Source organism: Bombina bombina, chromosome 10 (genome assembly GCF_027579735.1).
Source record: "Bombina bombina isolate aBomBom1 chromosome 10, aBomBom1.pri, whole genome shotgun sequence".
Classification (NCBI taxonomy): Eukaryota; Metazoa; Chordata; class Amphibia; order Anura; family Bombinatoridae; genus Bombina; species Bombina bombina.
Window position 1 is genome coordinate 80,070,310 of NC_069508.1, and position 13,938 is coordinate 80,084,247.

At 39.1% G+C, this 13,938-nt stretch overlaps 1 protein-coding gene across 2 annotated transcripts in view; it reads left to right on the forward strand.

The window, feature by feature from the left end:
* The window catches only part of BRINP3 (BMP/retinoic acid inducible neural specific 3), a 503,104-nt gene that overhangs the window by 197,428 nt on the left and 291,738 nt on the right, over positions 1–13,938 (forward strand). For both annotated transcript variants that reach the window (XM_053693750.1, XM_053693751.1), the window contains one exon: positions 9,517–9,707. In XM_053693750.1, coding sequence (XP_053549725.1) covers positions 9,517–9,707 — 191 coding nt within the window. The remainder of the gene's footprint in view (positions 1–9,516; positions 9,708–13,938) is intronic.

Genomic DNA, 13,938 nt, shown 5'->3' on the forward strand with positions numbered 1-13,938 from the left:
AAGGGATTAAATTAATGCTTCTACCCACAAAGTAGTCATGTAATAAAGGGTTTACATGACTATTTTGTGGGTAGAAGCATTAATTTAATCCCTTCTTTGACAATAGGTGTTCTTGATGTGCAAGTGTACTATGTACTATGTGCAATGAGGGGGTTAAACAAATGCTGCACATTCATTTTGAAGGAAGTAATTAACCACCTTGATTAACTGTGTGTGTACTAGACAAACACATGTTAAATCCCTAATATGTTTTACTACAGTGTTTTAACGCTCTTATTAACCTTGATAACCATGCACATAACACATTTGCAGACCAGTGTGCACCACATGAGGGAATTTCCTGTGATCATATTAAGGGTGAAACATTTCTGGCATGTACACACCAGTGACATGCAGTAATAGGAGGCAGGGGAGGCACCGCCTCCCCTGTCAAATCAGAGGATTTTTTTTTAATGATTAATAATAAAGGTTGATTGTTTTTCTTTGTTAATTTTTTTGACCACGCCCCCTAGGTACACCCCCACCCCCCTTCCTCCCTCCACCACCAGATACGATCCCAATGACTCACAATGCATATGCATTTCATCATCATCCATGTTGCGCAATCAAGAGGCAGTGAGCGGTTCAGCTGCCCTCCATTGATTGCGCAACATGGATGCTTCATAATGTTCTTAGCTCACTATCAGCTAGCGCCACCCAGTGGTGTCGCACTGGGCCCATACCATACTCAAATAGAGGCATTGACCACTTGGTGGGAACAGTTAGTAGAGGCGGGAGCTGCTGGCAATTCCACATGTGTCACAGTGAGAGTGTCTGGCTGACTCTGTCCTGTCACTCCTGTGTTGTTGTCGCTGGTCGGACTAATGAGAGAGAGACCCGGCCATCACTGCCGTGTTGTTGCATGCAGTTGCAGCAGGAGAGAGCTCAGAGCTAACAGAGAGCTAGAGGGTGCCACACCAGTTGCGGACTTGTGGTGGTGTTTGTTGGACTCTGGAGCTCAGCTGCCCACATCCAGTGCCCACTGCTCATTACCAGCAATATCTTTGAGCAAAAAGTATGTTATGCCTTATTGCCAATGCTTTTTAAAAGTTTTAAGCAGTGAGCACTAGTCTTAGCTTAGCCTGTTAGTTACGTGTATGTAAGACAGTTCTTTATAGTGTGGAATTCACAGAGTTCAATTTTGTGTGCCATTTGTATATACTCTATTGTATAATCAGTCTGCATTTTTAATTTGTGAATCTATTTTAATGATATGCTTGTTATGCAGTTCATCAGTGTATGCATGTTTGTTTAACATTAGTCCGCTCCCTCTATATCAGAGTTTATTGCCTAAATGTTTTTAAGTAACAAAAATAAAGCCATTGTAAAAAATAACATAATAAAATGTTCTAGTTCGATTCAACAAAGACTAAAGGTTTATTGTATTTTACTTTATTAATTATTCTGTTTGATAACTGCTTTCTGCAGCGCTGCTAGTGCTTACTTATCTTACCCTTTTATTTATTTGTTAAATTGATATACCTCCATGGGGTTATAGTCCCTAAAGTCACTTCTTTTTGCATTGAATGCACTTCCTTTTGTCTGATGCCCCACCTGAGCAGTTACACTTTCTTTTTTCTGCACACATTACAAGCTGTAACAAAGAGAATGCACTTTCTGCACTACAATGTCCTGATGTCCCTTTAAAGGGACACTGAACCCAAATTTTTTCTTTTGTAATTCAGAAAGAGCATGCAATTTTAAGCAACTTTCTAATTTACTCCTATTATCAATTTTTCTTCGTTCTCTTGCTATCATTATTTGAAAAAGAAGGCATCTAAGCTTTTTTTGGTTTCAGTACTCTGAACAGCACTTTTTTATTGGTGGATGAATTTATCCACCAATCAGCAAGGACAACCCAGGTTGTTCACCAAAAATGGGCCGGCATCTAAACTTTCTTGCATTTCAAATAAAGATACCAAGAGAATGAAGAAAATTTGATAATAGGAGTAAATTAGAAAGTTGCTTAAAATTTCATGCTCAATCTGAATCCCGAAAGAAAAATTTTGGGTACAGTGTCCCTTTAACTGATGTGATTGTTGTCTGACTGTACATTTTCAAATGTCAAAGCACAGTTCCCCACAAGTTCCATATTTAACATTTTAATGCATTTAGGGCTTGTTATCCAGCTGTTTTAGAGATTTAGAGAGCTGAACATCACTTACGGCTAGATTTGGAGTTTGGCGGTAAAAGGGCTGTTAACGCTCCGCGGGTTTTTTTCTGGCCGCACCATAAATTTAACTCTGGTATCGAGAGTTCAAACAAATGCTGCGTTAGGCTCCAAAAAAGGAGCGTAGAGCATTTTTACCGCAAATACAACTCTCGATACCAGAGTTGCTTACGGACGCGGCCGGCCTCAAAAACGTGCTCGTGCACGATTCTCCCATAGGAAACAATGGGGCTGTTTGAGCTGAAAAAAAACCTAACACCTGCAAAAAAGCAGCGTTCAGCTCCTAACGCAGCCCCATTGTTTCCTATGGGGAAACACTTCCTACGTCTGCACCTAACACTCTAACATGTACCCCGAGTCTAAACACCCCTAGCCTTACACTTATTAACCCCTAATCTGCCGCCCCCCGCTATCGCTGACCCCTGCATTACAATTTTAACCCCTAATCTGCCGCTCCGTAAACCGCCGCCACCTACGTTATCCCTATGTACCCCTAATCTGCTGCCCTAACATCGCCGACCCCTATGTTATATTTATTAACCCCTAATCTGCCCCCCACAACGTCGCCGACACCTACCTACACTTATTAACCCCTAATCTGCCGAGCGGAGCTCACCGCTATTCTAATAAATGTATTAACCCCTAAAGCTAAGTCTAACCCTAACACTAACACCCCCCTAAGTTAAATATAATTTTTATCTAACGAAATAAATTAACTCTTATTAAATAAATGATTCCTATTTAAAGCTAAATACTTACCTGTAAAATAAATCCTAATATAGCTACAATATAAATTACATTTATATTATAGCTATTTTAGGATTAATATTTATTTTACAGGTAACTTTGTATTTATTTTAACCAGGTACAATAGCTATTAAATAGTTAAGAACTATTTAATAGTTACCTAGTTAAAATAATTACAAATTTACCTGTAAAATAAATCCTAACCTAAGTTATAATTAAACCTAACACTACCCTATCAATAAAATAATTAAATAAACTACCTACAATTACCTACAATTAACCTAACACTACACTATCAATAAATTAATTAAACACAATTGCTACAAATAAATACAATTAAATAAACTATCTAAAGTACAAAAAATAAAAAAGAACTAAGTTACAGAAAATAAAAAAATATTTACAAACATAAGAAAAATATTACAACAATTTTAAACTAATTACACCTACTCTAAGCCCCCTAATAAAATAACAAAGACCCCCAAAATAAAAAATTCCCTACCCTATTCTAAATTTAAAAAGTTACAAGCTCTTTTACCTTACCAGCCCTGAACAGGGCCCTTTGCGGGGCATGCCCCAAGAAGTTCAGCTCTTTTGCCTGTAAAAGAAAACATACAATACCCCCCCCCCCAACATTACAACCCACCACCCACATACCCCTAATCTAACCCAAACCCCCCTTAAATAAACCTAACACTAAGCCCCTGATGATCTTCCTACCTTGTCTTCACCATGCCAGGTTCACCGATCCGTCCTGGCTCCAAGATCTTCATCCAACCCAAGCGGGGGTTGGCGATCCATAATCCGGTGCTCCAAAGTCTTCCTCCTATCCGGCAAGAAGAGGACATCCGGACCGGCAAACATCCTCTCCAAGCGGCATCTTCTATGTTCTTCCATCCGATGACGACCGGCTCCATCTTGAAGACCTCCAGTGCGGATCCATCCTCTTCTTCCGACGACTAGACGACGAATGACGGTTCCTTTAAGGGACGTCATCCAAGATGGCGTCCCTCGAATTCCGATTGGCTGATAGGATTCTATCAGCCAATCGGAATTAAGGTAGGAATTTTCTGATTGGCTGATGGAATCAGCCAATCAGAATCAAGTTCAATCCGATTGGCTGATCCAATCAGCCAATCAGATTGAGCTCGCATTGTATTGGCTGATCGGAACAGCCAATAGAATGCGAGCTCAATCTGATTGGCTGATTGGATCAGCCAATCGGATTGAACTTGATTCTGATTGGCTGATTCCATCAGCCAATCAGAATATTCCTACCTTAATTCCGATTGGCTGATAGAACCCTATCAGCCAATCGGAATTCGAGGGACGCCATCTTGGATGACGTCCCTTAAAGGAACCGTCATTTGTCGTCTAGTCGTCGGAAGAAGAGGATGGATCCGCACTGGAGGTCTTCAAGATGGAGCCGGTCGTCATCGGATGGAAGAACATAGAAGATGCCGCTTGGAGAAGATGTTTGCCGGTCCGGATGTCCTCTTCTTGCCGGATAGGAGGAAGACTTTGGAGCACCGGATTATGGATCGCCAACCCCCGCTTGGGTTGGATGAAGATCTTGGAGCCAGGACGGATCGGTGAACCTGGCATGGTGAAGACAAGGTAGGAAGATCATCAGGGGCTTAGTGTTAGGTTTATTTAAGGGGGGTTTGGGTTAGATTAGGGGTATGTGGGTGGTGGGTTGTAATGTTGGGGGGGGGGGTATTGTATGTTTTCTTTTACAGGCAAAAGAGCTGAACTTCTTGGGGCATGCCCCGCAAAGGGCCCTGTTCAGGGCTGGTAAGGTAAAAGAGCTTGTAACTTTTTAAATTTAGAATAGGGTAGGGAATTTTTTATTTTGGGGGTCTTTGTTATTTTATTAGGGGGCTTAGAGTAGGTGTAATTAGTTTAAAATTGTTGTAATATTTTTCTTATGTTTGTAAATATTTTTTTATTTTCTGTAACTTAGTTCTTTTTTATTTTTTGTACTTTAGATAGTTTATTTAATTGTATTTATTTGTAGCAATTGTGTTTAATTAATTTATTGATAGTGTAGTGTTAGGTTAATTGTAGGTAATTGTAGGTAGTTTATTTAATTATTTTATTGATAGGGTAGTGTTAGGTTTAATTATATCTTAGGTTAGGATTTATTTTACAGGTAAATTTGTAATTATTTTAACTAGGTAACTATTAAATAGTTCTTAACTATTTAATAGCTATTGTACCTGGTTAAAATAAATACAAAGTTACCTGTAAAATAAATATTAATCCTAAAATAGCTATAATATAAATGTAATTTATATTGTAGCTATATTAGGATTTATTTTACAGGTAAGTATTTAGCTTTAAATAGGAATCATTTATTTAATAAGAGTTAATTTATTTCGTTAGATAAAAATTATATTTAACTTAGGGGGGTGTTAGTGTTAGGGTTAGACTTAGCTTTAGGGGTTAATACATTTATTAGAATAGCGGTGAGCTCCGCTCGGCAGATTAGGGGTTAATAAGTGTAGGTAGGTGTCGGCGACGTTGTGGGGGGCAGATTAGGGGTTAATAAATATAACATAGGGGTCGGCGATGTTAGGGGCAGAAGATTAGGGGTACATAGGGATAACGTAGGTGGCGGCGATTTGCGGTCGGAAGATTAGGGGTTAATTATTTTAAGTAGCTTGCGGCGACGTTGTGGGGGGCAAGTTAGGGGTTAATAAATATAATATAGGGGTCGGCGGGGTTAGGGGCAGCAGATTAGGGGTACATAAGTATAACGTAGGTGGCGGTCGGCAGATTAGGGGTTAAAAATTTTAATCGAGTGGCGGCAATGTGGGGGGACCTCGGTTTAGGGGTACATAGGTAGTTTATGGGTGTTAGTGTACTTTAGGGCACAGTAGTTAAGAGCTTTATAAACCGGCGTTAGCCAGAAAGCTCTTAACTCCTGCTTTTTTCAGGCGGCTGGAATCTTGTCGTTAGAGCTCTAACGCTCACTGCAGAAACGACTCTAAATACCAGCGTTAGAAAGATCCCATTGAAAAGATAGGATACGCAAATGGCGTAGGGGGATCTGCGGTATGGAAAAGTCGCGGCTGTAAAGTGAGCGTTAGACCCTTTAATCACTGACTCCAAATACCAGCGGGCGGCCAAAACCAGCGTTAGGAGCCTCTAACGCTGGTTTTGACGGCTACCGCCGAACTCTAAATCTAGGCCTTAGTGAGGCATACTCCTTTGTACAAAGGTTTCTGTAGCTGCCCATCTGCTCATTGTAAAAAGAAATGGCTAATAGAAAATCTTAGAAAAATGGCAGATTCTGACAAAGGATAATATACCAGTGGGACACGATAGAGTTTGTGTGTGAGTCCTTAAAGGGGTGATATGTGACATAAATTCATCTAACAAAGCTACAAGCATTCTGCTATTTACATTTCTGTGCATTTGAAGACTTATAATACAAATGAGCAATGATGTAGTGATTATTATAGACTTCAAAGACAGTTGAAACTTCTATTGACCACAGGCTGCTCCTCTAGTAGACAATTGGTATATATATGCAGCCAGTCACCAATCAGAAGCTAGAATCTAGGTTCTTTGCTGCTCCTGAACTTTCCTAGATAAACCTATCAGCAAAAGATAACAAGAGAAGGAAGCAATTGTAAAGTTTCTAATTAATTGTATGCTATATCTGAATCATGAAAGAAAAATGTTGGATTTAATTTTCCTACAATGTCACTTTAATGTATTTCAAGGGTTAAAAGCATAGCCAAGAAGCTAATTTGTCCAAAAAATAAAGCATCTCTAAGAAAACAGAGCAGGTTTTTTTTTTGTTTTTTTTTTTGTTTCTTAAAGTGATAGGAAAGTCAAAATTAAACTTGAATGTTTCTTATAGAGCATGTCATTTTAAGACTTTTAAATTCACTTCTATTTTCAAAAGTGCTTTGTTATCTTAGTATCCCATGTTGAAAACTAATTCACACATATCACTTTTGGGAGCTAGCTGCTGATTGGTGCCTGCACACATTTGTCCCTTGTGATTAGCTAATTAGATTCTTAAACAAAGGATACAAATTCAATATTGAACAACTTTTTTTTACTTCTGTTATTTTTGCTTTTAATGTTCTTTGAAAAGCATACCTAGGTAGGCTAAGGAACAGCAATGCACTACTGGGAGCATCTGGTGATTGGTGGCTGCACAAATATGTCTCTTGTCATTGGCTCATTTAATGTGTTCAGTTAGCACCCAGTAGTGCAGCAGTAAGGAATTTTATAATTCTATTTTGAAATTCAATAAGCAGAAAAACAATTCTGTTTTTTTATACTGTTTTAAATGGACATTAAACACTAAGGGCCAGATTACAAGTAGAGCGCTAAATATCGATTTCGCGAAAGCGATATTTGTGCTCCACTGAATAATACCAATCAGTGGAGCACAAATATTGCTTTCGCAAAATCGATATTTAGTGCTCTTCTTGCAATCTGGCCCTTAGTGTTTAATGCCCCTTTAAAACAGTATAAAAAAACTAATGTGCGCTGGTATTGCAAGTTGACAGCAATGTGACCGTGATTGATGGGAGGCATTGCGCTCACAAGAGCATGCTTCCATAGGCTCCTATGGGAGCCTTGTTCTCAAACCGTGAGAACCTCATGCAGCGATAGGGTTGCCAGGTGTCTGGTAATAGACCGGACTGTCCGGTATTTCAGGCTACTGCCCGGTAATTTTATTTTTTTCAAAACGGACATAGCCTTAGGTAGTTTGCTTTTGAATATTTGTCTTTTTTTTTACTATTTATTCTATTTATTGATTCTTGACGCTTCTGAGCGTTGCAAGCCGTATTCAGGTCAACCTACCTACCCACCCAGCACTGATTAACCCAAGCCCAGCACTGGCAGCAGTCTGCAGCCTGTGTACAGTACAGGCTCCACTTAGCTGATCCTAATGTGCGGACCCCTCTGCCGTGCGTGCTGAGTGCCAAGCTGCCTGTGTGTGTGGGAGAGCGCCGGACGTCACGTGATCACGTGCGTGACGTCACGACAGCAAAAAAGACCCGCTCTGTCTACAGTCTGTCTATGCTGCTGACCGCTGCTAGAGATGGCAATGATTCAGTTACTGCCTGCTGGAGTTGTAAAGGTTTGGCTTAATGCTAATAAAAATATGCAAATGAGGTTTGGGGAATTTTAGCCATGGCAGAATTAGCTATATTTATTGGCTGTTGTTTGCATGGCTGCAAATCCTTGGCATTTATTGCTCAGGCATGTTATTAACTTATTAGATACACAATATTAGATGATTATTACATGATCAGAAATATCCCATTATCTATTGTCATCTGGTCACTGATCCGAGTGAATACTATAGAGTACTGTGTAAAGTCTCTGTTAGTTGTAGCTGAGGCTTAGCTTCACACAAACATTATTTAATACCCTTCTTAGGCAACAGTGGCTCAGAGCCAAACATGCTTGGTAAGTATACACTAGACCACTAAAAGGTCCCATGGCTTCCCGGAAACTAAATGCAAACACTAAAAGCATAAAGATAACTCACTGTATTGTGCTGGCCTAAGCTATTTCACACATGCACATGGCATTAGAACAAATAAGTTAGAACATAAAAAATGTTACCCAGCTGTGTAACTGTTATTCAATTACATATGTAGTCTAAAACTGCAGAATGTATTGTAGGCCAATGACATGTAGGGCTAGTTTACAAGTGAAGCTAAATAATTATATATATATACACTAGTTTATTTTTAAACCCGCCCCCCTCCCCCCGCTTATCTGTCCGGTATTTTGTCGCAGACACCTGGAATCCCTACGCAGAGAAGGGGGCAAAGTAGTGCAGCGAGGGCAGCAAAGTGTAAGTATATATGTATATGATATATTAAGCATATACATATATATTTACTGGGAACACGCAGTTCCCATAGACCGCAATGTACAGGCATTTTTCTGCAGTTTTCTTTTTTTTTTAAATGCTAAAAAAAACAGATCTGATCTCTGGTTAATTTTATAAGCGTTTGCAGTAACAATAACCAGCCACTTGTAATGGCTTGTTATTTATTGTGTTCCCGCAAACGGTCAAATTAACCGTTTGCGGGTACGTTATAAATTAGTGCTTCACTTGTAATCTAGCCGTAAATAAATCCTAGATAGAATGATGTATTCAAAGAAAAGATTAGTCTGATAATAGCATATAGATGTATTTTTAAAAGTTTAATTATCTGTTTAAATATTGACAAAATAAGCGTATGGTTTTAATGTCTTTAATTCAATGGGAGCTGCCATGTAGTAACTTAGGTTACATTCTCTGCTGTGGCTATTTTAGGGACAGTTATAAATTGGTTACTAGAGTGTGCAGCCAATATCTGTGTGGAGAATAACAGTGTTCTGCACTTCCATTTATAAAAGGAACTAAAAAACTGCCAATTTCAGAATGGAGTTACAGGAAAAGGGGACAAAATAAATAATGAAAGTATATTGCAGAGATTTTTTTTTTTATAAATACGATTTATCATTTTATTTTACCATCCCAAAGTTTTTAATATCTCTTTATGTAATATGTTTTTTTTTTCCTCTTCAAGGAGAAGAATCACTTACAATTTTTGTGGACAAGAGGAAGCTTAGTAAAAGCTTGGAAACTACAGATCCGATTAGTAACAGCTCTTCTGTGACTCTGGAGACTCTTCACCAGCTAGCTGCCTCTTACTTTATAGATAGAGACAGCACTCTTCGTAGACTTCATCATATACAGATTGCATCTACTGCAATAAAGGTAGGAAATCAGTTATAAAATCAAAGCTATACGTCGTTTTCTGTATAGCATATTTACCTTTTTTTATTAAAAGCAAAAATCTTTATATTTCCTTCAATGAATGAATATATCAAGAAGAAATACACAATAATTTTACATGATACATAATATAAGTAGAAATTAATCATTTCCATCTATTGTAAATATAAACATCATATAAAGAATTTGTCCCCCTGGATTTTCCTCCCCACCTGGAGTACAAAGACATTTGATTGTGTGTTTTCTTCTTTTTAATCGTCCTGAATATATAGCTCCATTTTAGTGTGAAAAACACAGCATGCTGGAAGATATAGTTTATTAATTCACTCTCTGTATTGTGCCACTACAATTCTGGACTATATTTCCCAGCATGTAGTGTACAGTGGTAGGGTTTGAACTTTTTCCGGGAAAGCCAGAAAGCTTTTGCATGCAGTCCCACCTACTTCTTCATGCCATGCGTATATGACCTCCTGGTACACACTGTGGAAGGCAGCTGGGAGTATGGTCAGGTCTTCTGCAAAGGTAGGGAAGGGTATACTGTGTGTATGAGCCATGGCACACACTGGGTGTTAGGTTTTCCTCACTTTATGGTCGGGTTAGCGCACATGCAAAAACCCTACAAGTGCAAAAAACGTACTTCTAATGATGTTAACGTAGGATCTATAAATAGCGCTCCACTCGTAATATAGCCCAATATGTTCTTAATTCAGGAGTTACCAGTTACCAGTCAGGTACATTCAGAAACATTGCGGTCATGTGTCCTAGACTGCCAATCAAAAGATTTTGAAAAAAAAACTATTAAATGAAGGCATCAAACAAGTATGAACTTGTTCACAATCAGGTGCAATGCAATCACATGTACCTAACAACCAATCAATTTCTATGCTACATAAGAAGTGCAATAAAAGTAAAACCAAATAGTCTATGGGTCCTATTTATGAAAGGCCTGTCAGACATGATTCGACATTGCGGATCATGTCCGACAGACCTCGCTAAATGCGGAGAGCAATACGCTCTCCGCATTCAGCATTGCACAAGCAGCTCTTGTGAACTGCTGATGCAACGCCCCCCCCCTGCAGATTTGAGGCCAATCTACCTGCCGCTAGCAGGGGGGTGTCAATCAACCCGATCGTATTCGATCGGGTTGAATTGCAGCAATGTCTGTCCAGCTCCTCAGAGCAGGCGGACAGGTTATGGAGCAGCGGTCTTTAGAAACACGGGGCTTCAAGCTCCATATGAAGCTTGATAGATAGGCCCCTTTGTGTGAAAATATTCCATTGAAAAATTACATATACACCTAGGTCACCATTTAATAAGTGAGTGCAGCTTTAGAACTACAGAGTTAAATCATCCCAATCTGATTATTTTTATTATTATTATTTTGTTTCCATTTTGCAGTGTATAATAGGCATAGATTCAGTTGTTCAGCAATGTCGTCTAAAGAACGGTGTACCCTAGCCAGCTAACAATTTCCAGGCTTTTCATCTGTAAGGTATTCATGAAGCAGTCGGCTGAACAAATATACAATGCAAAATTAAGAATAAAGATAATGGCTAGAATTGTCTCACGTCCTAAGGCCGGGGGGGCTCCCCATCTCCGTTGACATTATGTTGATGCTGAGGGGCTGTTATTATAGGACTAGGAGGGATTGGCAAGAGGGGGTGGGTTTAAATCTTCCCATCGAAATCTGGCATCTAAAAAGAAGGGTAATTTATTGCATTTAATGTAACCGTATTCCTCCAGGCCTAGGAGTTCAGCCATCCTATCTAACCACATCGTCTTCATGGGGGGTACTGGCGTTTTCCATGCTTGGGCAATTAAAGACCTAGCACTATTAAGTCCTATCTTGACGAGAAGGGCTTTCAATTTACATGGAAGGTTAGGGTTGTCATTTACTAAAGCAGTTATGGGGTTTAGTTTGAATGATTCCCCCGTTAGTGATTGAAAGTGAAGTTCTACCTCTCTCCAGAATGATTCTATTTTTGGGCAATCTCACCACATATGTATTAAGCTGCCTGGTTCCCCACACCCCCTCCAACATGTTTGTGAGGATTCAGGATATATAGTGTTCAGTCTTGTTGGTGTTAATTACCAGCGCAATAACATTGTATAATTCATCTCAAGTATCTGTGGGGATGTGGAAGATTTCTTAGTTCTTTGGAATATTTTACCCCAATCTTTCTGATCTATATCTGTGTGAAGGTCTAAGGCCCATTTGGTTGTGTATGAAGGCAAATGAGTTTGCAAGAGAAGGAAAGTGGTCTTTGAATCATAATGCCCTTGTCATATAAACTCTCGAAAGGTGTTAGGTGGCGTAGTAAGTCTTTTTTATATGAGGAAGTTTGTATAAAGTGTTGGAGTCAGTGTTAATTTCATTGACTAAAACTAGACTAAAATTAGTATAAAATTTAAGAAATTCTGATGAATAAAATACGACTAAAACTAAAATAACATTTTAGTCAAAAGACTATGAGGCCTATTTATCAAGCCGTCAACCGCAAATACGCCAGAATTCTGCAGCATAATTGTGGCGAGCTTGATTCGACCTAGTTATCAAAGCCTACAGACCGGCAAAAGTGGAAATTTGTGACGTAACATACGATCCACCGGTCTCAATCTGACACAGATCAATGCTTACATCATTGCAGATGGCCCAAATACAAATTCGGCACTATCTGACACCTTTTGCAAGTTAACAAATTTCTAACAGGTACGTTCGCCACTATTCTGGCCCATCGTACCTGGTTTTCAATCCGCCACCCTGGAGGCCGCAGATGCTATAGGAATCAATGGGAGTCTGAAAGCAGCGAAAGCTTATGTTCGATGCTGCCAGATATCCCATTGATTTCTATGGTAGAAAACACGCAACGTTTACACGTAACACTCTAACATAAGCCCCGAGTCTAAACACCCCTAATCTGCCGCCCCGACATCGCCGCCACCTACATAAAGTTATTATTCCCTATCCCGCCGCTCCCCGACCCAGCCGCAACTGTGATACAATTATTAACCCCTAAACCCCTGGCCTCCCAGATCACTACCACTTACTAAACCTATTAACCCCTAAACCGCCAGCCCCACATCGCCATAACCTAAATTAAGATACTAATCCCTAAACCTAACAACCCGCTAACTTTACATTAAAATTACCTCATCCCTATCTTATAATAAATTAAAACTTACCTTTAGAATTAAAATAAACTATATTAAACTATTAATTAACCTACCCTAACTATTATACTAAAATTACATTAAGCTATATTAAACTATTAATTAACCTACCCTAACTATTATACTAAAGTTACATTAAACTACCAATTAAATTAACTATAATACATATTTAAAAACCTAACCCCTCTCAAATGATTTTAATCTACAATTAAAAATTACTAAATTACAAAAAAATAAACGCTAAGTTACAAAAAATAAAAAACACTAAGTTACAACAAAAAAAACCCCATAGTATCAAAAATAGAAAAGAATTACACCCAATCTAATAGCCCTATCAAAATAAAAAAGCCCCCCCCCAAATAAAAAAACCCCTAGCCTACAATAAACTACCAATGGCCCTTAAAGGGCCTTTTGCGGAGCATTGCCCCAAAGAAATCAGCTCTTTTACCTGAAGGAAAAAAAAAATTACAAACACCCCCCCAACAGTAAACCCACCACCCACACAACTAACCCCCCAAATAAAAACCCTATCTAACATAACCTAAGCTCCCCATTGCCCTGAAAAGGGCATTTGTATGGGCATTGCCCTTAAAAGGGCATTTAGCTCTTTTACTGCCCAAACTCCCTACTCTAAAAATAAAACCCACCCAATAAACCCTTAAAAAAACCACTAACCCCCAACGATCCACTTACAGTTTTTGAATACCGGACATCCATCCTCATCCAAGCGGCAGAAGTCCTCATCGAAGCCGGCAGAAGTCTTCATCCAAGCGGGCTGAAGTCCTCATCGAAGCCGTCAGAAGTCTTCATCCAGAGGGCATCTTCTATCTTCATCCATCAGCCAATAGGATTGAGCTTGCATTCTATTGGCTATTCCAATCAGCCAATAGAATGTGAGCTCAATCCTATTGGCTGATTGCAACAGCCAATAGGATTTTGTTCCCCTTTAATTCCAAGATGGCTTCCCTTACATTACGATTGGCTGTTAGAATTCTTTCAGCCAATCGTAATGTAAGGGAAGCCATCTTGGATGACGTACCTT